Raw genomic sequence first — 25717 nt, forward strand, 5'->3', positions numbered from 1 at the left:
ATATTAAACAAAACATTAAAAGGTGCAGAGACTTGTTTTACTGAAAATTAATTAAAGGAAAAAGACTACATCCTAAAATGCAACTCTGACTCGCATCGGGTGAAAGGAAGCCATCAGTTGTCATGCTAGTGATCCTAGGAGAAGAAAGTTATCTGGTTACAGAGCAATAATATTTCACCCTTTCATTCACTTTCAGATACTGTGCCACCCATATAACCATGTACATATGACCACAGTGTCACTGATGATGGTGGTCAGCAGGCCTGCTGTAGCCACGGTTCCAGATATGGGAGGCACCCTGTGCCCACGTGTGTTGGATGCTCAAAGCTTCCCTTAGGCCTGCTCCTTCTCCTTAAGTCCAAGGCTTGGCTTCCTCACTTGGGTGCTTTGGGTTCCCTGGTGCTCCCACTCCTACTATGTGGCTCACTTTTTACATGAATACCAGATACAGCCAGCTGTTGTGTTCAGAAACCCATCAAAACACCTTAACCACTGTAACACTTCCCATCAAGGGCTTGTAGAAGTTGGCCAAATCCACCCACACTGAAGGTATTGTATTGTATTGTAATTGCATTTATATAGCGCTTTCTACCCCTGACGAGGCGCCGAAGCGCTTTTTCGGCGAGTAGCGCACTACTCCGGAACCCAAGAAGGATTAGTGTTGAATTAGTATAGTGAAAATCTGAAAGTAATTTGAGTGGTGGATAGGTTAGTCAGTTATTTGGATTCAGAAGGATAGCAGAGAGATAGAAGAGGGGAAAAAGGTTTGCATTTATATAGCGCTTGTTACCCCTGATGGGGTGTTGAAGCGCTTTTGTTTGGAGAGTAGCACTTATCGGGTTTAAACAACAAAGAAATACCAAAAAGTGTGACTGAGCATGTGTATGACAGCAAAAAAGCGTACTTGACAATCTGGAATAGGCCTAGTTTCTGAGAAATGCTTGATATCAGACACAGGCATTTTGGAAGCAATTCAAAGTGTGATCTTACATCATAGAAATGAATGAGAAACGTTCACCAAGCCATGGGATGTCATGTCTTAGTCGTGTTTGAATGCTTATATTGTTAGCTACATTCAGTGTTTTCTGATAAATGCGCATTTTTAACTCCGTGCACATTATTCTTCCCCTTCCAGTGTGCCCTAGTAAGGTCTATACTGTGTTTAAGTATTTTGATAAATCCATTCTTCCTCCAAGTATGCGATCTGAATTCTTATGATTGTTTGTTGAGCCTTTCATTGTTTAACTTTGTTACAAAAAAATGAGTCACATTATGGTAAACTTTATATTAGCTGCTAAAAATAAAAAAAACACGACTTAAAAATACCACTGTCCCCTCAAAATTATTTTTCTATTCAGCTGCCGCCCCCGCTTTAGATAACACTCTTTTGGATGACGAGATACTCTCCTACCTCTACCCTCTGATGTCCCTAGCCCTTACTTACTTAGCCCCATATCCCCTCCGATGCCCCATTTGTCTCTTTAAATTTTCTCTTTTTTCAGGTGGTCACGCCACCTTTCATCTTAAATGTCCCCTTGTTCATCTCATCAAATTCCTTCTCTTGCTTTTCTGGGATACCCCTCCCCGATTTAAAATACCAGTCTCTGCCACTGTAGCTGTCGCTCTGTCCTCACACAACAGGCCCCTTCCACCGACCTGTGTCATTCTCGAAAGCATTGGCTTTCTTGGGACACCTACCCACCCCCGACTCTCATCAGATGATCCCCATCTCATCCATCAGGTGCTTTATTTTAAACCCACTGCCCAAGGCCGGCTTTAGTGCTGGTGGCGCCCTGTGCGACAATGTTTGGTGGCGCCCCCCCCCCCAATGACCACCTCCACCACGGATTTTCTCACTAGCACCCTTTAACAGTGACCAAGTCACCATAACCACACTCTCTCAGATGCATTGAATTAGTTATATAGCGCCACTCATACCAGTGTAGGGTGTCCGAGCACTTTGCATCACACACACATTACACAGAGACAATCAATCATACGAGTGTAAATCAGTGTATAGGAAATGTTACTTAAGCCAAAGGACTGAAAGTGTAGGAGTCACATGTCACCCATACTGGTAGGCAGTATAGTTTAAGAGTGCTTGGTGTGGAGAAGCACATACGCAGAGTCGAAAAAGAAACAGCATAGTTGGGAGTTTTCTTTAATAATAAGGATCGATTTCTAACCAAATTAATCCTTTTTGCAACATTGATCAATGTTCTAATAATGTATACTTTGCAGTGTGTATGCAGTTCTAGGATGAAAGTTAATAGCTCACTATTCTATATTAGGACTTTAAGTTATAAATTGCAAGTAACAAAAGGATGTCTCTTTTGAAAGCAGTAACCTGCTGATCTGTTTACATCATACGCACTCTGTAATCTACTTGGAACACGTTCTTTGCAGCAGGAATATTAACCCTCTGCACTAACTTCACCTAAGTCAAAACCTCAACTATACAAAATGCTGATCTCTCTCCAGGACGTTAATTAATCACAGGAGTTTTCTTGACATTTATGTGAGGCCTGGTAATTGCAGGCTGAAAGAAACGCTGCAGCAGGTGCTTCAAAAGCTTAATAAACTTTCAAACACGGCGCCCCCAGGAAGCCAGCACCCGGTGCGGTGGCACCGGTCGCACCACCCTAAAGCCGGCCCTGCCACTGCCCCACGCCCGCAGTGTATTCTCAAATATCTTTGCTTGCCCCTTTCTTCTTTTTCAGATAACCCCTCGATTTATTTAGCTGACTGTGCTTATACCCCTTCATTTCTGAAAGCTCTCCTCAGTTGTCCCCTTTTTCACCCGCCAGCTGCTATGCTATCCTCCCCGTCTTTTTCGCACAGAAGAAAGGGAAAGCCAGAGCAAATTGGGATTTTTAAAGAGCTTCCCTTTCTTCCCGCCGCATAGCTTCCTGGCGAAGGGGGGGGGGAGGTCACACCTGATGCACAACTAGAGTCAAATTTCGTGTGTGGTGGGGGGTCTGATTCTTGTAGAGTGGAGGTGCAGGGGCTCTAAGGGGTGAAAAACATCAAAGCCTCGTTAAAGAGCAAAAGGTCTTTTAAAGACCTGTGAAGTACTCGGTGTGGCTGTGTTTGTACCCGGGCAAACTGTCTCATCCCGGGCTGCAACACATGAGGGGGGGCGAAGGCCTTTGAGTCCAATGGGCGTTGCGCGCCTGGGTCACACGTTGCTCTGCTTTGGCGCCATGGCGTCACTGCTCTCCTTGTGAAATCACCAATATGTGAGCATGCGCCGCAGTGTAGAAATGCGATGCATTCTCACATGACTTTGTGTTACAGTGAGTACCGGTACTCTATTTAATAACAGAGAAGTGCCGGTACTATTGGAGGGGGAAAAAATAAGTGCCGGTACTCCGTACCGGTGAGTACCGGCCCATTTAAAGCACTGGTATTAAGCCACTGTAGTTTGGGCGAACAACTGGGCCCGTAGTTTGTATCAGGCGCACTGTTCATGTTTCCGTCACTGCACACCTTTAAACAGGTACGCTGGACACAAAGATGAACAGTGCACCCGATTACAATAAATGTGCTGCCCCCAGGGCAGCCCCAAACTTAACCAGCCATTCTGTGTTTCTCTGTGCAGGAGGCATTCCACCTGTGCTATGAAGAGTGGAGATATCCTTGCCGGAGAGTGTAGTGAGTGACTGCACCCGCCTGTATGGGGAAGTCTGGGGAGTTTATGAGACACACTTTGTCCCCTTCAGACAGCTACCCTCAGGGGGGCACAATGACAGTGCATTTCTGTAGCACACGGTCAGTGTGCCTCCTGACAGCTTCTTTGCCTTTGTGCCCATGTCCATACTATGATATGCAACGGCCATGGGCCAAGCGGAGAGACCAACAGGAAAGTCAAGATTAAACCAATTAACTTATCCTGAATTGAACATATCCAAACCAGCCTCCTCATCCTAGAGATCGGGGGTAAGGTATTACTTTTAACAATATGGAAGAGAAAATGAAATGGTAGCAATACTTATCACACACTAAGAATTAAATGCATGGGCTCTTTTATATATGTGAAAATTGACAGTGAAGTTTCAATTATTTTCATAGTCGAACCAAACAGAGTAAATAAAAGAAAGAAGTTGCTCAAAGAGCCTGACTGTGGATGAAATGTTTGTTAGAGAACGAAAAGAGGAAAAGAACCTCACACATATAACATAGCTGTTACAGGGAAAGTCTTAATCATAATTGTCTTTTTCATGGATAGGTACTCCAGTCCAGGCCATGTGAATTGCCAACGTTTCGACCCGGTAAAAGGGAGAGGGGCCTGTTAAAGCCACAGCAGCGGATCTTCATCAGGACTTGGCAACAGGTAGGAAGGGGAGCGACCTGGAAAATGTAGTCCTCAGGAGAGGAAAATTAGCAGAAACGTATTCAAAGGATAAGGGCCAACTGGCTTCTCGCCTCAGAGGGATCACGAATGTGATGTGATGTGAAAAGTATTTATAAAGCGCCGCGTACACTGTACAGTTTCTTGGCGCTGAAGTAAGCAACTGCCTGGGGGATGAGAGAGGAAAGAGAAGGTAAGGAAGGGAACAGGGAATAAAGGGGAGTTGAGTTTAGTAGTATAACCCTTCATGTCAACTGGCCTCGGAGAGGGAGTTTATTATGTAGTTAAAAGAATACTCCGTGGCTCCAAAGTGTATTTCTAATGTGTGTCAGCCTCTGAATCGGATAAACACCTCAGGCTCTCCATCTGGTTTAATTTATTACTCAAAGGAACGTGAACACGGCTCGTCGTTGTTGCGTCTCACACTTTACACCGGTCCTTTGGCTATTGTTGGGTTATCCCATTGATATGTCTTAGTCATGTCCATAATATGATATGGGCACAGCGGCAAAGAGATTCTCTCATTTGCATGAGGCCACGCCCCCATGCACATAAGGGAATGCCCTCTTGAGATAGCGCTGGTGCTACATGAGCACAAGCGCTATTTGTATTACAAAAGGGGCTGCAGAAGCGCTTGACGCCTCTGCTGTAATACAAAGGAGCCCTGGGGTTGCACAAAGTGGGCCCACAGAGCATTGTGTAATGCAGCCCAGAGAGGAATACTTTAGCCACTCTGTCAAAAGTCCTTCACCTCAGTGTTTAAAAGGAAAATGGGTTGATACGAAGTGACCAGTTCCCCCTCGTTGCTGAGTTTGAGGATCAGGACTGTCTCAAGTTGGCGAAAATTGGAAGAAAGCTCTCCCATCTCCAGTGCCTCATCAAATAGTTTGTGAACGAAGGGAGTCCTGCCCTTCTGGAGAGCCTAGAAAAACTCTGCCAGCAACCCGTTGGGCCCGGGAGCTTGCCACTTTAAAGTGACTGTAGAACCCACAAAGATCATTTTCTGTTATCTCTTGACTTAAGAACTCCCACTCAGAGTCAGAAATAATGTGTAGGAGAATGCCATTCAAAAACTCATAAACGTCCTGCAAGATGGATATGCCAGTTTAATTTACACCATTTCAAAATGAATCGCAAGTGTCTGAGCTGTATCTGCGCTGAACAGTAAGGCGGATCCATCTAGGCTTCCAATGTAAGTTAAGAGACATTTGGGGTTATGTTCCTGGCACAGTCTGTGCAGGAATTAACTGGATTATCTCCCTTCCTACCTCGCCAAACCCACATCACTCCACACCTCAAAGAACCTCACTGAATCCCCATACACAAACGCACCCAGTTCAAACACTTCACACACGCACACACATACATACAAAGCACTACACATCTTAGGCCCCCCTGCCTCAGCAGCTGCATACACTTCCATATTCTAGGCTCTTCTGCTCAGCCTGACTCTCACGTGTACCCCACATACACAAAAACAGGAATGACCTCACACAAATCAGAGCCCCCTTATCGCTTCTTGAGTTCTGCAAGACATTTCAACTTTAGGGTGGTCTTCGCCAAAACTTTCTCTTCTCCTGTTTTTGCTGAAATTTGTTTTTGTTGGTTTTAGGACACTGTGTAGCACTGCTAGCCAGTGCTAAAATGCTTGTGCTCACGCCTTAAAACATGGTACAATTGGCCTACCCCTGAATGACACTTTATTCACATGCAACTCCCTAGTAACATGGTACTACACATACCTAGGGCCTGTAAATGAAAAGCTACTAGTGGGCCTGTAGCACTTATTGTGCCACCCACTTAAGTAGGCCTTTGAAACGTGTCGGGCCTGTGATTGCAGCCTGTGTACAGTTTACAATTGCCAATTCACAACTTCAATTGCCAATTCGAACTGGAAAAACAAATCTCTTGCCAGGTCTAAACCTTGCTTTTTAAATACATATACATCACCTAAACAGTCCATATGGCTGGGTGCAGTGTATTTTAAAACTTGGGCATGTACTTTTAAGTTTTACATGTCCTGGCAGTGAAAAACATCTAAATTCGATTTTCACTCCTGTGAGGCCTACCTCTCCCACAGAACACTGGTTACCTTATTTAGAACTGATTATCTTTGAGAGAACAGGCAGAAATATCATGTTTGCTCTATAAAGAATTGTAATTTAAAATTCTCTTAAATGGTAAAGTCGGATTTTGAGTCACAATTCTGAAAATGCCACACAAGAACGTTGCAAACACAACAAGATGATGGACGGAGTGCTGATACTTTTCAACAGCTAACCCCAGTCAGGAGATCTGGATTTAATCCATCGTTTTTTAGCTCACTTAACCACCCGAGTTTGGACCGAGCCAATTGGTCTTGACCCTGCACCTCATGGAATAGCCCAGCCCAAACTGCCAAGCCAGGTCCTCCCTGGACCCACTTCTGGGCATACAAGTCCCACTCTGGACGACAAATGCAAAAAGAACAATTGCTGGACAGAATGCCGTATGTCAAACATTCACCCCCATACGGAGATCTGGGCCTAAATTAATCTTTTTTTGCTTCCCCTGCCATTCCAGTTTAAACCAAGCCATATGCAAATCAGTCTAGACCCTGCTCCCCCTGGGAACAGTCCAGCTCGAATTGCCATACATACATATTTTTGTTAATTTTTTCTTTTAATAGAAAATACGTTTATGTCATCCAGTACAAACAGTCTACAAATTGAAAGGTTGTATTGAGGGTAACCAAGGCAAGGGACTGAGCAGGGCTGCCTCCTTGTGTGTGCGACAACAAGGAGTCAGTGAACATTTAGCACAGTCCCAAAAGTGCCCTTTGGGAGGGAGCAATGAGTTCCAGTTTTCTAGCCCCCTTCCAAGAGCAGGGGCTGCACGGTCAGAATTTGCACCTCAAAACCATGGCATCTCTGCACTGTAGGAGTGATTGTAAGGTCCACACGTGGATTGGTGTAATCTGAGATTGTAACTGTGATAGCACCATCTCTTGCGGAAGCATTCAGGTCCCCATTAAGGGTTAGGGAACCAGGCCAGAAGCCCACAGGACTTTCCACGTATGTGGTTTGTGTATATGCTTGCACATCCTTGTGTAGTGTGAAGAGTCCAGTACAAGGGCATGATGATGCCTGCCCAAGATGTAGGCAACCAATGAGATTTGTCACATGGCTGGTAGGGACATTGTTGACATCGCTAAATTAACATGGGCCCGGCAACCGATGCTGCTTTTGCGCACGTTACTCCATGGCTTTATTTTTTAAAGACTCTGTGTCGCCTTTCACATGAGAACTGGCTGCTTTGTTCGTTCTCTGTCTGTTCCTGGAGTTTAGTCTGAACACTGTCGGCAAGGTCGATAAACAATGCCCCTTGTTATTCTGTTCTGGTCAGTCCCTAGCACCGAGACAAAACATGCTAAACACGGCTGCTGCTGGAAACTCGTGCTTTGATATTATGGGAATACATGTTTAGGAAACACACACTTGGAGAGGGACCTTTTGAGGGAGAAGAGCAATGTGGTTCCTATGATGTAGATATACTGTCTAGGCAATTAGGTATGGGGTCTGCTGACAAAGCCCAGAGATCTTCTATTATATAATAATACTTCTTCTTACCAAGGGTAGGGTGGTTAGGCCTTACAGTCCTTTCTCCACTGTCTTTATACAATGACATCTCCCTGTATGATACATGGCTAACTGTATTGATATTATGCACTTTGCTGCTGGTTGTGGCTCATATACTGCGTTTTAGAGCACGATAGTGGAAATAAACATTTTAAACTATATTCGTGTTTCGATCAGTTCTTATTGTGGACAGATGCGAGAGTGTGAGCAAAAAGGTGTGTCTTGACCTCGACACCGGAGGGAGAAGCATTATCGGGTGAGCCAGGATCACGCCCAGCCACGCTCCTGGAGGAGCGTGGCTCAGACAGGTACGGGAACATATTTTGGGGCGGGTTGGGAGGAAGGCGAGCGCCAGCGAGTAAGACACCTTCCGCTGTACTCAACCTTACCCGGTTCCCGGCACTGACACCCACGACCTTAGTAGTTCGTTAAAGCACCATTGGTCCCTCACTCCCTCCCCTTGTAGTTGTCAGTACGCATATAGGCCCTCACGTTTCCTATACTTTCTCTCCCTCTTTCCGAGCATCCTGAGGTGCCGAGATGGGACACGAAGACGAGAAGGGAAGAAGACAAAAAGAGAAACCTGTGAACTGAACAGGACTGGATAAGGAGTATTATCCGTTGTTAATAACTCTGGCTACCCACAAGAAACAAGTATATTCAAGAAAACCTAGTCTAAACGTACCTAGTGTGCCACGTGATCCTTGTCTACCGTTACAGAAGGGTTCTGAAAAATCGGCATTTATAGTCTGTCAGGCCTGGTGAGGTTCTGCTGAAACAAATAACTGACCGAAACTGGTTTCGGTGCCTGGGAAACCCTGTTTCAGGAATGCTAAGCGGTAGCTTACCTTTCCCTGATCAGTGACTGCCCGATACACTCAGGGACATGAGCTGGTGGGTGGCTAGTTTTTTAGAGTTTGTTGAAGGTTTTTTAGGAGGAGCATTTTGACATGTCTTCAGGCATCAGGGAAAGTGGCTGTGTTGATCACGTTGTTCAGGATCGGGTGAGAGCTGAGTTGATGGGGTCCAGTCCATTTATACGTGATGAGGGTAGGAGTCCAGTCTGATAGTGCTCCGGAACGTATGGTGCACATGGTCGCTGTATTTTTTTTTGAACAGTGATGGTGCCCCAGGTGGTCAAGGTGGTCCTCTGGACATTGGAAGCTATGAGTAAAAAAGCTGTAAGGGTGGCGGGGTCTGGTTGGGGCTCAAAGTTGTCGTAGATGCTGGAGATCTTGGTGCTGAAGAAGAGGGACAGCTGGGTGCAGATGTCTGGTGGAAGGTGGAGGTTGCTGCTGGAGAGGTCGAATTCTTTCATGATGGCAAAGATTTCCTTGGCACTGTTTGAGCTGCTTACAATGCGCTTGGTGAGGGTGGAGCACTGGTGGCTCTAACTGGTTGGTGGTATCGTCTGAGGGCTAATCTGTAGTAGCTCGTCAGTGTGGTTGTAGATTTGCCTCCATCTATGGTCTAGTTACTTGCAGTGGTGTTTGATGAGTTTGAGCTCTACTGTCGACCAGCTTGTTCGTGGTCTGGTTTTGTGGCAATGGTGGTCTTGAATGGGCCATGGTGTCTGCGCAGGAATTGATCCAAGCATTGAAGTTCTCGGAGGGAGGTTACAAAACATGTCTGTAGACCGGTGAACAAGTAGTCCGCCATCCTCGCATAGAAAAAGATAGTTGAGATGGCTCATGATCAGGGCTTGGATGACAGTCTTCCTGCAATGCAGTGGGAGCCAGTGGAACATTTTGCAAAGCATCTGCAAAATCCCATAACATGTGCCACAGATATGGATCCCACATGCATGTGGCCACGTTGTTTAGACAGTCTAAGAACTTTGATCTAGTTGTTTTAACATTGTCTTCAAGGAAGGTAGCATTTGCATACGATACAAATTTAGAAACCTTCGCTCTCACAATTTGAGCCAGGAACATTATATAAATTATAAATACATTTGGACTGAGGGATGAACCCTGGGGTACATCACATGGGAAAGATACAAAGTTGGTTTTAAATGGAGGGAAAAAAATGACTGGGATCTGTCTGTGAGGCATCTGAGAGCCTTCGTAGACAGGCCCAACTCATGTTGTCTCTTTATCATACCTGCGTGGGAAATCATGTCAAACACAACAGATGAATCTAGGAGGATGAGGGCCGCAGTCTCGCCCACATCCAGAATGAACCTGACGGAATCACTGGCAGATAATAAGGAAGTTCCTGTTCTATGTGCTGCTCTGCATGCAAGGAGTGAGGGATCCAGCAGGTGGGAGGTAATGGAGGAGGTAGAGATGCAAGAGTACAAAGGAACTAACTGGACAATTCATGTGGAGTGCAACAGTACCAGAAGCATTGGAGATACAGAAGTAAATGTCAGTATTTACCACAGATCCTGGCTGATAACCCCGTTACCACCTCCACTTCCTTTTCCTACAAGAGTCTATAGGCCGCATTTATCAAGCTTTTTTCCAGTGTGAATCGCCTGTTTGCAACCGCAAAAAAGCATTTTGGTATGTATCAAACTGATTTCAAATGGGTCACAAATTGAGAACTATGTGTGAGAGGCTGGTTTGATATATGGTGTACACCTATGTAAGTGGGCACCGTGCACCAATCCAGACAACCCTTAGGGTGATTTTAGTGGTCTTCACAACCTTAGAAAGCTCTCTAAGTGGTAGCTGTGGAGAGCAGCCTTCAGGCTTAGTCCAGAAGGAGTGTAAATCAGCTTGTTTCATCAGAACATAATCTAATTGATATAGATTAAGTGAAAAAGAACCACACACTATATTTATAAAAATGTGTACTTATTATAAGACACTCACTAACACATACAGATATCTCCTAGCCGGAGATAAACACAATGCACACAATACCTTTCAATAAAAACAGCAAGTTGCATGAAATACACAGGGGTCACCAGGGGGAGACCAAACCATATACCAAAATATTGGTATGCGAACCACGACTCGAGTCAGGACTATACCCAGAATACGTACAAGTGCCAGAGACCCAAGGAACCACCCGATGTAAGTAACCAGGAGCCCCACAGAGGCCATGTGCAGAGTGGGAACACGACCGCGGGATGAATACAAGTCAACGGGTAAGTCGCGGTTGCAATTTTGAACAAAAAGGACACTTCCCAGTGGACCCAGAAGATACCACGTGGAAGCCAGAAGGTTGGAGTGCCACCCCACCTGTGGATACCATAGGAACCAGGACACCTACACCAGGGAAACCGGGTACACAGGTGTGAAGTGGGGTCGGAAACAGCTGTCGGTCTCAATGGAGGACTTCAGGAAGATGCCGCTGCTTGAGAAGGTGAAAGTGTCTCGTGGAGCCTAAAGGTGTATTCAAGTCAAGAAGTACCAGAAAGCAGAGGGGACAGAGTCTATGCCACTTGGAAGTGACCGGGAGGCCCGGAAGATGAATGCCCACCGAAGTAGAGTGTTGCAGGATGGCTGAGAGTGACCTTGAAACTGCAGCAGTGCCGACCAGGCGATGCTTTGGAAGACCAGGAGCCGTGCACGAGCTGTCCCACATTGGATGTTGAGAGTTGAGGGGTCGGTGTCTGTCGAGAGCACCAACAAGCCTTTGCAACTGCAACCAACGAGTGAAGAGGGTACAGTGTTGGGACCAGCAAGGTCCAGGCGACTCACCACAAGCAGGGGAGTCAGGGCAGGCCCCGAGCAATCAGGGGAGCCCACAGAATTCAAAGATGACTGTCAAGAGGACCCACAGGCCGGCGGCACCAGAGTCGCGAGGTGACCTCAAGCAGCTCACTAAATAAGCAAGCCCACGATGCAAGTGTTGCGGTGAGTTCAAAGATTTTGGTCACAGGAGATGGTTGAGGTTGGGGTTACTTGGAGCGTGAAGATCTTGGGGGGAGGAAGCCAACAAGCCTTTGCAACTGCACGTCGACGCGGTGCACAGGGGTTCAGTTCCTGCGGCTCCGACGAGGGATACTGGCCTCAAACTAAGTGGGAGGGCAGGCCTCGAGGGAAGTACCACCTCCTGTGTTGCTGAGCCTTTCGGAGTTCGTGGGAGCCCAGGATCAGCAGACCGGTCAGCTTAGGTGCGGTGCCTGCAGATGCAGGAAAAGGACTCCTTCACTTCAAGGAAGATTCCTTCAAGGGTCTTGGATGCCCACAGGCCTTGGAAGGTTCCTGTATGGAGCACAGGCACGGACTTTGCAGCAGGCGAGCAGGGCAATGAGATCAGGAGCAGCAGGAGTCTTTTCAGTTGCAGCCTTGATGCCCAAAGCCAAGTTCAGCGAAGTCCAGAGTGCCCAGACGGTCGAAGTAGAAGTGGTGTCTTGAAATTAATCTTGTCCCACTACGAATATAGGGGCCCACCCTCAGGTAAGCCCTTAAGTACCCTAAGGAAAGGGTTTGATGGTTCAGGGTTCCATCAGTAGGGAGGATACTCCCATGTCCTTTGTCCAGTTTCGTGCCAAAGTGGGAGCTCACGGCTCTCTGAGCTGGTTTGAACTGGATTATGCAAGGAGGGCGCCAAATGTGCCCTACAAGCCGACTGAGTGGCCCTGGCAAGCGCTCCCACCCGGCCCCAATACACTAAACCCTGTCTGGGAGGTGGTCACACGTCCCTGTGACAGGATACCCATTGATCTGCCTTCCCCTGATCGAGCTTGTCTCAGTAACAGGAGGGCAGAATCGTCTCTCTGCTTGGCAGCAGTCATGTTGTGCTGTCCGGGTCAAGAAAACTGGTACCAGGAGCACTGTGGGCTTCCCGGAGGAGATTTACAGTGCATGTAATCATACCTCCCACACCATTTACACTTAAAACCGAGCACCGTGCCTTCAGGATTGAAAGGCCTGCTTTAGGGGTGACTTATAGGTTTTAAGTGCAGTGACCTTGGATATAGGTGAACCTATATCTTTCGGAAGTGGTGCTAGCACCAGCTTACACAGGCTGCAAGGCAGGCCTGTAGTTACAGTTTGAGTGGTCCCTCATGGGTGGCATAATGCACGTTTCAGCCCTTGGGGTACCTTTGCCCTGGGTACCTTAGTAGCCTATACTAGGGACTGACAAGGGTACACCAGTGTCCAATCTGGGATGTACCCAAGTACTTACCATACCAATTTAGGGGAGAAAGCACAGAGACTGGGGTCCTGATTAGCAGGATCCCAGTCAGACTAGTCAGAAACAGGATAGCCCCAGGCAAAGAGTGGGGGTAACCATAAAAGCATATCCTACTTTCCTACACTACCTCATTAATATTCATGAGGTATGATGATTTAAGACCTACTAGGAATCATAATCATACATTAAAAATAACGATTTCCAAATTGAAATTCGCAGGAAAACTCAATTAGGTCATCACCTTTTCTAATATTAGTAGATCTGGCCCTGTGTCTCAGCTCATGTTTAGCTCGCCACAAATGCTTTCACTCACGCACTCAATTCAAGCATGCACCTTACCCAAGCTTGGGTCAGGGCTGAGCTCTCCCGCTTCAGTGTCACGATGATCCATCGGAGTGGGCCTCAGCTCCTCTTCCTTCTTCAGCATATTGCCCGGAGCGGCAACTTGACGTCCTGTTTGAAAAGCAGACCAGTAGCCTCAGATTCCAATGATTGTTTTGGGGAATTGAAAAAGCTTTCCTAAAACTTGAATTACCTATACGAGACAGATGATAAACAGAATTAATATATTTATCTTCATGATTTTCTGCACACGCTGTAAGTCTTTATAGAAAGAAGAGTTTGAAATTGTTACAGACAGAGATGAGGAAACATATTAAAAGGTGGAGCGACCAGGTCCAGTGGAGTAGGCATCAAGAGGCTCAAAGCAACTGTTAATATATGTTAACTTCCGTGTCTAGGGGGCATTGTCATACCTCAGCAGGATGGTGCCCTACAACAATGAGGTATGCGATGTTGAAAAGGCTTTTAAAACAGAAGGGAACAAACATGAGCCGGCAGGTTGGGGTCCACGCTAGAATGACTGGAACACAACAGTCTAAAAGTATGAGTCAATTTTACAAGTTGTGCACTCCATTTGGGAGGCAGTACAATGCTGTGGAGGAAAGAACAAGCATTGTATAGTTTTAGAAAATAACTAATGTTACATCCAGCAAGTGAGTCGTGCTATGAATGAATGATTCCACCTGTCATTTGTTTAGTTTACCCCACATTCAAGGGCGAACAAGCTGCAAGCTTTACTTCAGGTCAAACCCACACATCTTTCTTCTGGCACCCCTGCACACAAATATTGCCATCACAGTGGACATGTGTGTTCTCTCCAGGCCCAATCAGGAAAACAAGCAATCCCTGGTTCTCGGATTCCCTAAAACAACACAAGAAACAGTGCTGCAACTTACAATCTGCCTAGCAAATATCGCAATTCTAAGCCTTCTGACTGGTACTGAAAAATGATAGGTTCACCCACTACACTCTATCTTAGCTGAAATTAACAATACTCTGGTCAACAGCTGGACTCAATCAACAGACCAGATGACCTATTGTTAGACCTGGCACCATTGGCGTGGGTCTCCCTTCCATTTTTCGCTGTTGTCTCCTCTGTTTTTGCTGGTATTAGATGCTCTGGGCGCTGTGCCACTGCCATTCAGTCCCACAGCGCGAATGCTCCCTGTGTAAATATGACATGTGAATTGGTATTTCCATGATTGGCTTATTTGGTTTAACTGTTAGTTCCTAGTAGCGTGGCCGGTGTGTGCCCAGGGCTGGTAAACCAAATGCTGCTGGTGGGCCTGCAGCGCTGGTTTGCGCCACCCACAGAAGCAGCTTGTAAAGTGTGTCTCAGACCTGCCACTGCAGGTTCTGTGTGCAGTCAAGAACTGCCATCTTGGCTGTGAAGTGCACCCACTTCCCAGCCCCTGAACCTTCCCTTGGCATCATGTGAGTCACCCCTATGGTAGGGTGCATTGTATGTGTAAGGTAGGACATGCCCTGATGTGTGCAGCATGTCCTGGTAGTGAATTACACCCAAATTCGTTTTTCACTACTGTAAGGCTACCTGTTCTCCATAGGCCAGAAAGGGAGGTTGGACTATTACATTCTATAGTCCTAACTGACCCAAAGAACATGGTAGAAAAACAAATTTAGTATGCTTGAGCTCAGAATGTTAAAATACATCTTTTAGTGAAGTTTATTTTTATATTCTGTGTTTAAAAATACCACTTTTAGAAAGTAGGTATTTTCTTGCCTAAGCCTTCCAGTGTGCTCTGCTGTTATGTGTATTGGCTGTCTGGTTTTGGAGGGACAGGGCAGGCTGAGTCAGACCTGGGTTGAATAGAGAGATCTGCATTGGAGTATGGGGAGGGGTAGCTCCTTGACCTGAATAGCGCTGTGCCTGACAAGGTGAATGCTGGCTCCACCTCCCACTGTACGTCTGATGGCAGACCCCCTCTTTCTAAAAGGAAGGATGCAGCCTGGTAAACAAAGTGCTCCAGGACTGGGCAGAACTGGTTCTGGCTGGGTTCAGTGACTTGTAGCTTCTGAGAACAAAGACTTTTGGGGTATAAATATCTGTGCTGAAACCCCTACAATTTGTATTGCTCCTGGACAACAAGGGGAACCTCTGTCCGTGTAACTGAAGGAATCTGCAGGAGGTGACTATCCTTGCGCTTGTGTGCTGTTTCTTGGATTGGCCTGCAGTGGTTACTACTGGACTTGGAAGAAGAGGAAAAGGACTTTGAAGGAACTTTTATTTTTGCTACAGCAATCACCCAAGGGCTAGAAGAGAGCTAGCCTCCTGCTGGACTCCCAGGCACATCAGACTCCACCACCAGCCTCCTGTTCCTCCCAGCGAGGATTTCTATCTGTAGGTGAGGCTCCTGTGAGTTCCAGGGCCTCTAGTTTTACTACAGAGAAGAGAGTGCTGAAAAGGGCCACTAGTTCTACTACAGAGAAGAGAGTGCTGAAAATCGTCGCTAACGCCAGTTTGCGAGCCGCCGCAGCTGAAGCGCGTACGAAAAATCATTGCGCTGCTGCCGCTGAGTGCTCGCTACCGGAGATCATTGCATCACATGTTTGCGGGCCTCAAAGTGCTCGCTAATCAAAGATCATCGCATCAAGTTCATCGCTTCACGACATCGCAGCGCAGACGCCGGGCGTCCGCCATTTTCTTCACATCGCACCCGGATCGTCGCTCCCTTGCGGAGCGCCAATTCTTCTCATCGCAACAGGGTTGCACACGCAACAGGCTTGGCGCATCCTCCTCCCTTGCGGCAAGGATTTCAACGCATCGCCGGCTTAGCGTGGAGCAGTTTGCCGCTTTGTCCCGCACGCATCTGTAGATCAGCGCATCATCCTCCCTTGTGGCAAGGATTCAACGCATCGCTACAGCTCCTTTGCGACATTTTGTTTGTTTTGCTACAGAATCCAGGTACTTTGTAAGTAAAAGGGTCGCAGAGACCACTGGTTTGAACTGAACTCCTCTTTGCACACTTGAACTATTTTTGCAGCATTTCAAGAGTAACCCTCTTTTTCTAGTATTGTGGCCTTTTACTGTTATTGGTCCTGTGTTAAGTCTATATATAAAGATACTTATTTTTTATAACTACTTGTGTGGTGTCCCTTTGTAGTGTTCCTCACTGTGTTACTCTGTATGGTCATATATGCTTCACACACTGCCTCTGAGATAAGCCTAGCTGCTCGTGCTACGTTACCATAGGGTTGAGAAGGGGTAATCAAAGGGTGTAGCCCGCTTACTCTGACTTAGGAAGAAGGGTCCCTACTGGGACAATGGCCAGCCATTGCCAACTAGAGACCCCCATTTCTAACACCTATCATAAGCGGTCCAAACATTCACCAGCGTTCAGTGCACCAGGACCATCTCTCCCCTGTCTTAGCAGTACAACTCCCTAAACTACTGATCAATGAAGAGGTGTAAAGCATCCAAGACGACATTGCTCATTACTTCCACAACCACGAGAGGTCGCCTCCCGAAGGGACTAAAGAAATGCCACTACAGACCTTAACCTTTCAGACACCTCAACAACAAGATCGAAACCGCCATCATGACGGTCTGGGACGGAGTGCCAGAGGTGCCGGACCATGGATAGTGTATGCTAATGCTCTTCAAGTTATACGCAGCAGAGATATAGTGGGCAAACCTATTGCCCTGCACAGACTACAATCCTTGGCCCACATCTCCAAGCCGTGACGTCAAATCCTTTCTCAAAGCATGGTCACATGAAGTAGTTTAGAGGCATGTTTATGTCCCTCATGGCAGTGACAAGCGAGATACCTCAAGCTACCCCTTGTGGCAAATAGAAGTTAAACTGCTCTTGGGCCGCATAGATCTAACTTTCTCCTACTCCGGCTCACATGCTGAAAACACGCAAATATACATGTGAGTCACTGGCAAAGAAAAGCAATTCTTAAATGGCATCAAAGCAACTGAAACTCAGAGGAGGCAGAACAATCTAAAACAATAGCTCCATGACTGAAATCTGGGCTTGGGGTCCATCCCACCACTTCCAGACACTGACTCCAGCTGCCCCCTCCAACTTTCCAAAACAAAACTTAGGTTGGAAACTCAACCAGTGGTACTCTTTTCACTATCTAAAATAAAAAATACAATCCCATCATCTACCCCTCACGCCTCCCACTGAATACAGGCTCTTAGTTGGAGCTCTAGCCCTGCCTTCAGTTCAGCAACTCCATCTACAATGGACTACAGTAAACAGAAAATGCTACATACAGCAAGCCTCCTTTTCAGGCTAAGCAAACCCAAGAATATCACCCAGCACCACAGAACCCTTCACTTCCTTCCAGTAAATGCCCCAACATAACGAAGAGAAAAAATCAAGAGATACACTGCAACCAGAGCCCTCAAATGAAACAACCGCAAGGCGTCATAGCTGCAACACCAGTGGAGTCTCGCTTCTCAGTAGTCATCGCACGCTACGGAGAAATCGGCACAAACACAACTCCAGCAACCTTCCTGCTTTCAAAAATAAACTGGAATCTTATGAGAGCTCCTTCACTTCTCTCCTGAATCCTCCCTTTAGAATTCAATCTTTTACATGCACTTCCAAGCAAAAGCATTCTGGAGTGTGCAGCACATAAAATTCTCCCTTCCTCCATAATGCCATGCCATGTAGTATCAATAAGGAAGAGGAAATGGGATTTCATCTTAGAGCAATAGATTTGACTCACGAGTCTAAGTCTCTTCTGTGTCAAAGAGAATGCTGATATATTACTGTTCCAATTACTTCATCACTATTACTGTTCTGGAATTTTAAATTGAAACCAGCTATTCATAGGATGAAAATGTAATACTGAGCTGGTCTCCAAGGGAGAATGTTTCTCCCATTACTAACAATTAAGCACTTTTTAAGTTTTAAACCATTACCTCATATTTGAGTCTTCTGTACCGGAAACATCAAGAAACACATTTAGATCCTGGTGGGCTGCCTCGTCGGTCATATTTAGATTTCCCAGTGGATAACTAGGGTGTATTTGATCGAGTGTTCCCACCAACACGGCGGCATCACTTCTGGAGAAACTGTGCAATGTCGACTGGCTTGTGATATCAAGATTACTGTCTGGCACTATTTTGATTTTAGAAAAGAAATCCCCACATCTCTGGGAAACAAAACAGCAATATCCCTACATGCCTGTTTTTCCCAGCAGGGAAAGTCTGGTCCGAGAAGAAAAATTGATACCACGTAATTGGTGTTTCTCTGGCAACTGCCAGTGCTTTTGTCTTCAAAGTCAGATGAGGCCCCTCCATCAGAAACAAAGCTATTCCCCGATCTTTAAATGAGAGAACAGGGAAGCGGGAACAGGTCATGTGCCATTTTCAGGTCTCGGCTCGAAGGCTGCGCTAGCGCAGTCTCGCTCCTAGATTTAATGTTAGGAGTGGGGCTTTAACCCGCCCCTCTTTTTTTACCTCTTCTCCATTGGCTGGCCTCTGAAATACTGGTCAGCCATTGGAGAAGAGCATTGTCTCTCCAAACAAGCCCCGTCTTTTTCGGATTGGGGGGCGTGTTTTTTCGATTCTTTCTCTCCTCTGGAATGTAAACATTCCAGCCAATGGCAAGAGGAGAGAAAGAAAAACACGCCCCCGAATCCGAAAACGCCACTGCGTTTCTCCGAGGCATTTCTGCTTGACCTCGGAGAAAGGCGGTGGTGTTCATGGCTCTCGCTATCCAGGTGCAATCCAGACCGAGAACAGAAGACCTTGGAGGCAGTCTGATGGATAGATCTATTGCAGTAAATGGTGCCCCTCCAAACGAAAGTAAGCCAGAGACATGGGCCCCTACGTGCACGCTTGTGGAGATACCCTGTATACAGAGCTGATTGTGGACGTTTAACTAGCTGAACATGAATGCCCCCCTCTTAACTTCAGGGCCCGCCCAGTGTACTTCCACCGTAGTCCGGCACCGCTCAGCAGCGGCTAGCACTTTCAGGCAGTGCGGGAATCCCGCGGAGCACACAGTCAGCTACATGATCAACTCTCTCTCCCTTTCTGACTACACCAGTTCCGAAAAAGAACATGCAGTGACAGCTGATGCAACGCAAGGAAACGTGTGTTCACAGGCTTACTGGGAGTCGTAGTTCAGTATGCAGCCTGTGGTCGTTGGTGTTCATGATACCCTAGATAACAAAACTACATCCACCGGCGTCCTATATGAGGGAGGCATGTCAAAGTAAGGGAAGGTAATGACTTTCGCGCAGGTTGATGGGAATTGTAGTCTTATTGGTTACTCAATTATGTTAAAAAAAAAAGCATTTTAATCGTGCAAAAAACCTACATATGTCAATATGCACATGATGAAAGAAGCTCCGCAAATTCGGTGGGGCGTAGTTCTTTCAGGTTAAGATGTTCGGGAGTGCCCCGAGGTCCTTGAGTAGAGGTTCAGACGATCTATAAATTAAAAAAACAACTATATATTGCGTGCCGACCCTAGAATGCCGAGACCATTGCATTGTAAACCACCGGTGTTTTTGTCCCGGCGGTAGCAACACAAAGAGGCCTGGTGACTCACCGGGGGATGGCGCAGCTCTCGCGGGCGGTGCCAGGTGGACGGCAGAGCTCAGGGCCCTGTCTCCGCAGGAGGCACCGCTGCACCCAGGCCTGCAGCTGATAACGCTGTAATAGTCCTCCTTTGAGGATCGGGGCTCCTGCGCGCTGATTAATCATTTATCACACCTGGCAGCCCTGCTGATCTATAATTACTCTTCCCTTATCCGGCTGCACTGTCATGTCCACGCGCAGAGCAGAGCCACTGCGAGGCAAAGGCTCCTGCTAATGACACATTACCCTCCTGACAAGCACTTGAAGGTTTTATTGTAAATATTCACGATATAAGGCATCCAAGATTGCCTTTTTAATTATAAAAGTAGAAAAGAAATCTTCGGTGCGTTCCCATCCTCCCACGCTGCCCTGGGCGCCTCAAAACACAGTATTTTTAAGCTAGGCCTGGCTCGGCTTTCTGCAAACAAGTATAGGCTTTTTTTTGTTACATTAACACATGACTACAACCTCAGTATCTCACTGCAATTATCAGACATATGGCCCAGGACATTTGTCAATTAAACAGACATCCCTTGCCAACAAACGCTAGCTTCCCAACCAAAAAGAAAGGTTGGCTGATTTTATATGCCACATAATGCATGGAAATAGCTCTCTGTGAATGTAGAAGCGTTCACCAATGGTTTAAAAAAAAAAAAATCAAATAATTTTTCCACATATTTGTGAAAATGGGAGTTTACAGAGAGAAAGCAGGGCCTTTAACCAAATCAAAAATAAACATACATACGTTGGCAAACAGCTGTGGAGAGAATTGTGTGTGGGTTGCTCTGTGTGTGTGGGTGGCTTTGTGTGTGTGGCTCTGTGTGTGGGTGCAAATGCAATAGGTCTCGCATTTGAGAGTGATTAAGCTATTGACATTGTAAATAACAATGCCGTTTCTTTAAATGTTTTAAAAACAAAAACATAAACAAAAATAATGTCATGAGCTATGCCAATAGCTCTAACTTTAACAATGCCGAGACCATTGCATTGTAAATGCTTGTTGGTAAATGTTCCCGTTTACTGAGATTTGTTTTGCAACCTTTATTATGAGTTTCAAATGAGGATTCACAGATCTGATTCTCATTGAGCAAATAATACAGAAAGGAGTAAACACTGGTGTGAGAAGTTGGCCTGGTATATGCTGTCCACTAGTTATAGTGGGCACCTTGTACCAGTCCCAACAACCCCTTATTGATGATAGGTTAAAGACAACCTTTATTGAAAGCTATCCTAGTGGTAGCTATGGAGAGCAGCCTTCAGGCTAAGTCTTGAAGGAATGTAAAACAGCTTGTTTTACCAGTCTATAATCTCTTGAATGGCTAAATGAAAGACAACTACGCCAGGTATATATATATAAAATATATGTATTTATTTCTAAACACACCCCACTAGACTCTTTTATAAGGCTAGAGATTCAAACACATAAGTTACACTTCAAATATGACAGTAAAATAGCACAAATACACGTTAGGCCCTAGGGGCGAGCCAACCATATACTAAAATAGTGGTATAAGAACCACGACTTGACTAGACACAAGGCCTAGAGCCTTTAGAATCGCTGGGACCCCAAGGAACCACCCAAGGTAGTGACACAGGGGACCCATGGGGGGCGTGTGCAGTGTGAGAACACAGCCGCGAGCTCCCGTTAGCTTCTAGGGGGAAAGTCGCAGTTAGATTTTTAAAGATTAGAGATACTTAGAGGTGACTTAGGACCAAACTCCTTTGGACTTAGGCAGTTCTAGGGTCAACACCCATGGGAGCACTGGAGTACTCAAGTTACCTCCCCCAGGAAAGTCTGGTGCATTGGTGTCAAATGGTGTCGGGTCGCAGCGTCGTCGTTTTCAATGGAAGCTGGTGAACAAAGGCTCATTCGTCCATTCATAATCCGTCCATTAATCAACTGAGCCTGTGGGAGAATACCTAAATCACAAGTATACTCAGTTTTAAAACACCAAATGAGAGGGCAAGTAACTAGGGCTACGGAAGTGGGGGTAGGGGCAACAAGGTAGACATCAGCAAGAACAATTATAAGTAAGAAAAATGAGGAATGCCTCAAGGGAACAAATATACAAATATCACCATAACCATCGCTCCACTAAGTGCACTCAGAGTGCATAATACATGCGGTATATGTCAAAAAATTTATCAAATATCATCTGTGTAAGCTGAAATGTTGCCTTTAATGTTTAGGATAAGGGGTTCCAATGCTAGAAGGAAAAGGATGGGGAAAGCGGGCTTCCCAGTCTGGTATCTTTTTGTAGCTTAAGTGGGGCCGATAAGGATTCTTTGATGTCGATACACGCACTTGGAATTGTATGTAGAACTATGGTCTTTTTATAAATTTGTTCCCTTGGTTAAAAGCGTTAAGGTTTGTTCGAGGAAGGCCTGTGATACTTTGTCAAACGCTTTTTTGGCATCTAGTGTGATCGCAAAAGAAGCTGAGGTAGCTGATGAAGCTTTATCAAGGACATGGCACAGGAGACGCCCAGCATGAGATCAGAGTGCTCATATTGTTTCTTTCTGTGTTTCTTTGTTTCATTTCTAGACAAGTTCCAGCGAGATTGAATCCGCGAGTGGATGACTGGTTTAGTTATATTTTTTACAATATATTTTTACACTTTATTGCAGCAGCTTTATTTTGGTCCTGACGAAAGCCAGACATACTTTCTAGATGGTTGATCGCTGAAACATGTTGACCTTGTTTTCATCAGGCAGTTTTCAATAGTCACTGCTTTGCACTGTTTTTTATTCCTGGCAGTGCTAATGAGCTAATAAAATTATTTTCATCAGCACTAGCCAGTTTTAGATCACATTCACCAATTATTATTATTTTTTCGCGCTGCACCCTCATATCACTCAATTGCTCCTCTTTGGGATTTTAGCATCCTAATTCTCCATATAATTGAAAACATCCCTGAGCTCCCACCTCTCAGTGAGGTGGTTGTAGCCCTCAGTGGGACTAGGATTTCCCACTGAGAGGAGAAATCCCAAATGATGAAGCATGTCACCTTTCGGTGAGTGAGGGCATTCATCCTATAAAGGGATTCTTTCCTCATTAGGGTACTGCTATCTTAGACACAGATTGACCTTTGCATTCTTCTTTTTCCATGCTTATGCTTGAAGCCGGTTTAGACCCGAGAAGTTGATTGTGTTTTTGTGAATATTTATTGGGGTAAAACTTCTTGCAGGTCTTTAAACGTATTCCCTTGGACCCCCTATTCGCCTTGTGTGTTACAAAATTGCAAGAGTGTCTACATACATGAATGTGTACTTGTATTAGTGATTGTATAAGAGAGTAAGTATGTGTTAGTATCTATATAAATAATGGTGTGTGTATAAATTAGTCAGGTGGTGTGTATATATTTGCATAGGTGAGTACATGGGTGTGTGATTGATTTTTGGCATGACTGAGTAGATGTGTGAGTAACTCTATAGATCAGTAACTCTGTGTGAATGTATGTATAGGTGTATGAGTGGATTATCTTGATGAAATTATGAGTGACAACATGTATGAGTGAATGTATGAGTGTATGTCTAGCTCACAATATATAGATAGGAATCAGTGGATGGGTATCTAGTATCTGCTATTGGTGTGTCTATGGTTTCGAAAACGGTAGTCTGCAGTTTAGAGTACGTGTTTTAAAGGTTATATTAGAGTGTGAGGAGGTGTGTCAGACTATCACGTGGATGATGTCATCAGTGATGTCATTTGAGATGTCATCAGTGATGTCATGAGTGATGTCACTGACCATGTAATGAGTGATGTAATATGTGACGTCATCACCAGTGCATTGCGGGTGCGTGAGTTATAGTTAGCTCAACTAACTATAACAGGCAAATTTCTATGGTTTTATATGAGTACAATATCCAAGTAACTATAACGTCCCTGAAGCCTGTGGGTTTTTCAGTGAATTTCTAAGGTTTTTTAAATGCTAATTTCTAACTATAACGTGCCTGAAACCTATGATTTTTTCAGTGAATTTCTAAGGTTTTTTAAATACTAAATTCTAACTATAACGTGCCTGAAACCTATGTTTTTTTCAGTGAATTTCTAAGGTTTTTTAAAATGCTAATTTCTAACTATAACGTGCCTCAAACCTATGGTTTTTTCAGTGAGTTTCAAAGGTTTTTCAAATGCTAATTTCTAATTATAATGTTCATAAAACCATATGTTTTTCTCAGTAATTTTGAAAACAAATGTGATATTTTGTAACTTTAATATCCTAAAAATTGTTTTTGTATTTTTTTATTTATTATTTAAGGTCTTCTTGTTTTTTAAATATTAAACAACTACATACAGTATGAAAGGGAGTCCAGCCCAGAGCCATATCTGAAGACCAACACATGTCATAGACCTACTGTTGAAGCAGCTCCGACACCCAAGAACGCCACAACACCCACCACACCCTCAGGACCCCCGCCCCCCCCCTACCACCGAGGCAGCGCAGAACAAGACAGCGAACTTTCCGAAAACCACACAATAGCTGAATATTGGGACAGGTGTCAACAAACTATATGTGAAGGAAGCAATTCACCCAAGAATAACAATGCACACAATGCAAAGTGTAGCGGTGATGTGCTGGACACATCTCAGTATGCAGAACACACACCTCTCCATGTGCACACATATTACTGGTGCTTGTAGTGTTGTGGACAGTGGACCCAAACATGTTACGTCAAACACTAGGGACGATCTCAGTCATGTAGCTGTATCGTCCCCCCCTGTAAGCATAAGGGTAACCGGAGTGGGCTGGTCCGAAGTACGCCACTTCAGCGTAGGAGTGTGAATAAATAGGCCGGGGCTCTGGGCGTGGTTCACTTGTGAACTGTGAAGACCAACGACTGTGCCAGAGCGGCGGGCCTCACCCTGCCATGAAGCTGCCGCCATGACCGCGGCTCTCCTCGACACAGGCCCCCTGCGAACCCAGTGGCACAGCACCACAGAATTAGGTCTGTACAGACTACTGTCTTCGATCTACACTGCGGACAGCAGGCCTCACAATTCAGATGGAGTAGCGATTGCAGATGACAGTGTAGTACGCAAAATACATTGCTCCCAGTGCGGCCCTCTCGGACCACGCATCATCGCAGGGTGCGCCCACGCTGAGTACTTCAGATGCCACTAACTCACTGCACCATAAGTCATCGCCACGTGGCCTTACTGGGCAGAATTCAATAGACAAAAGACATTGGTCCAAGTGTGCCCTACCCCCGGACAAAGCATAATCGCAGGGTACGTACACGCTGAGCGCCAAAGGTACTACTAACTCAGTGCACCATAAGTCATCGCAAGGAAGAATGAACAGTTTTATGTCAGCAGTGAAGCATACTTTCACTCGAAAATCACACAAAAATACTTATAATATAAAAAGAATAGAAGAATCAAAGTACATTAATGATTACAATCCAGTAATTTTGAAGATGTGGAATACAAATATGGACATACAATATGTTGCAGATAGCTCAATTCCTGTTCCTCACATACTATCTATATAGAAGTCCATACCTGGAAAGGAACATGCTACTTACCAGTATGCATCTGTTCTTGGCATGTAGAGCTGCAGATCTACACACTTTTGCACAGATCGCCATCTGGTGTTGGGCCCGGATGTTTGCAGTTTGTCTTTCCTCTTGGAAAGTCTTTGGAAGTCACGAGGTTGGTGACTCCTCCCTTGGTTCGTATTGCGCATGGGCTTCGGCTCCATCCTCAGATTGTTTTTCGCCAACAGGCCAAGATGGAGCGTA

At 45.5% G+C, this 25717-nt stretch overlaps 1 protein-coding gene across 5 annotated transcripts in view; it reads right to left on the minus strand.

The window, feature by feature from the left end:
* LOC146859474 (uncharacterized) overlaps positions 1–25717 on the minus strand; it is a 132631-nt gene that overhangs the window by 25817 nt on the left and 81097 nt on the right. For 4 of the 5 annotated variants that reach the window (XM_085650198.1, XM_085650196.1, XM_085650195.1 and 1 more), the window contains one exon: positions 13405–13518. The exons of the other annotated variant lie outside the window; for it this stretch is intronic. In XM_085650198.1, the coding sequence (XP_085506324.1) occupies positions 13405–13518 (114 nt within the window). The remainder of the gene's footprint in view (positions 1–13404; positions 13519–25717) is intronic. 5 annotated transcript variants of the gene reach the window in all.

This window comes from Triturus cristatus, chromosome 3_2, assembly GCF_964204655.1.
Source record: "Triturus cristatus chromosome 3_2, aTriCri1.1, whole genome shotgun sequence".
Lineage (NCBI taxonomy): Eukaryota > Metazoa > Chordata > Amphibia > Caudata > Salamandridae > Triturus > Triturus cristatus.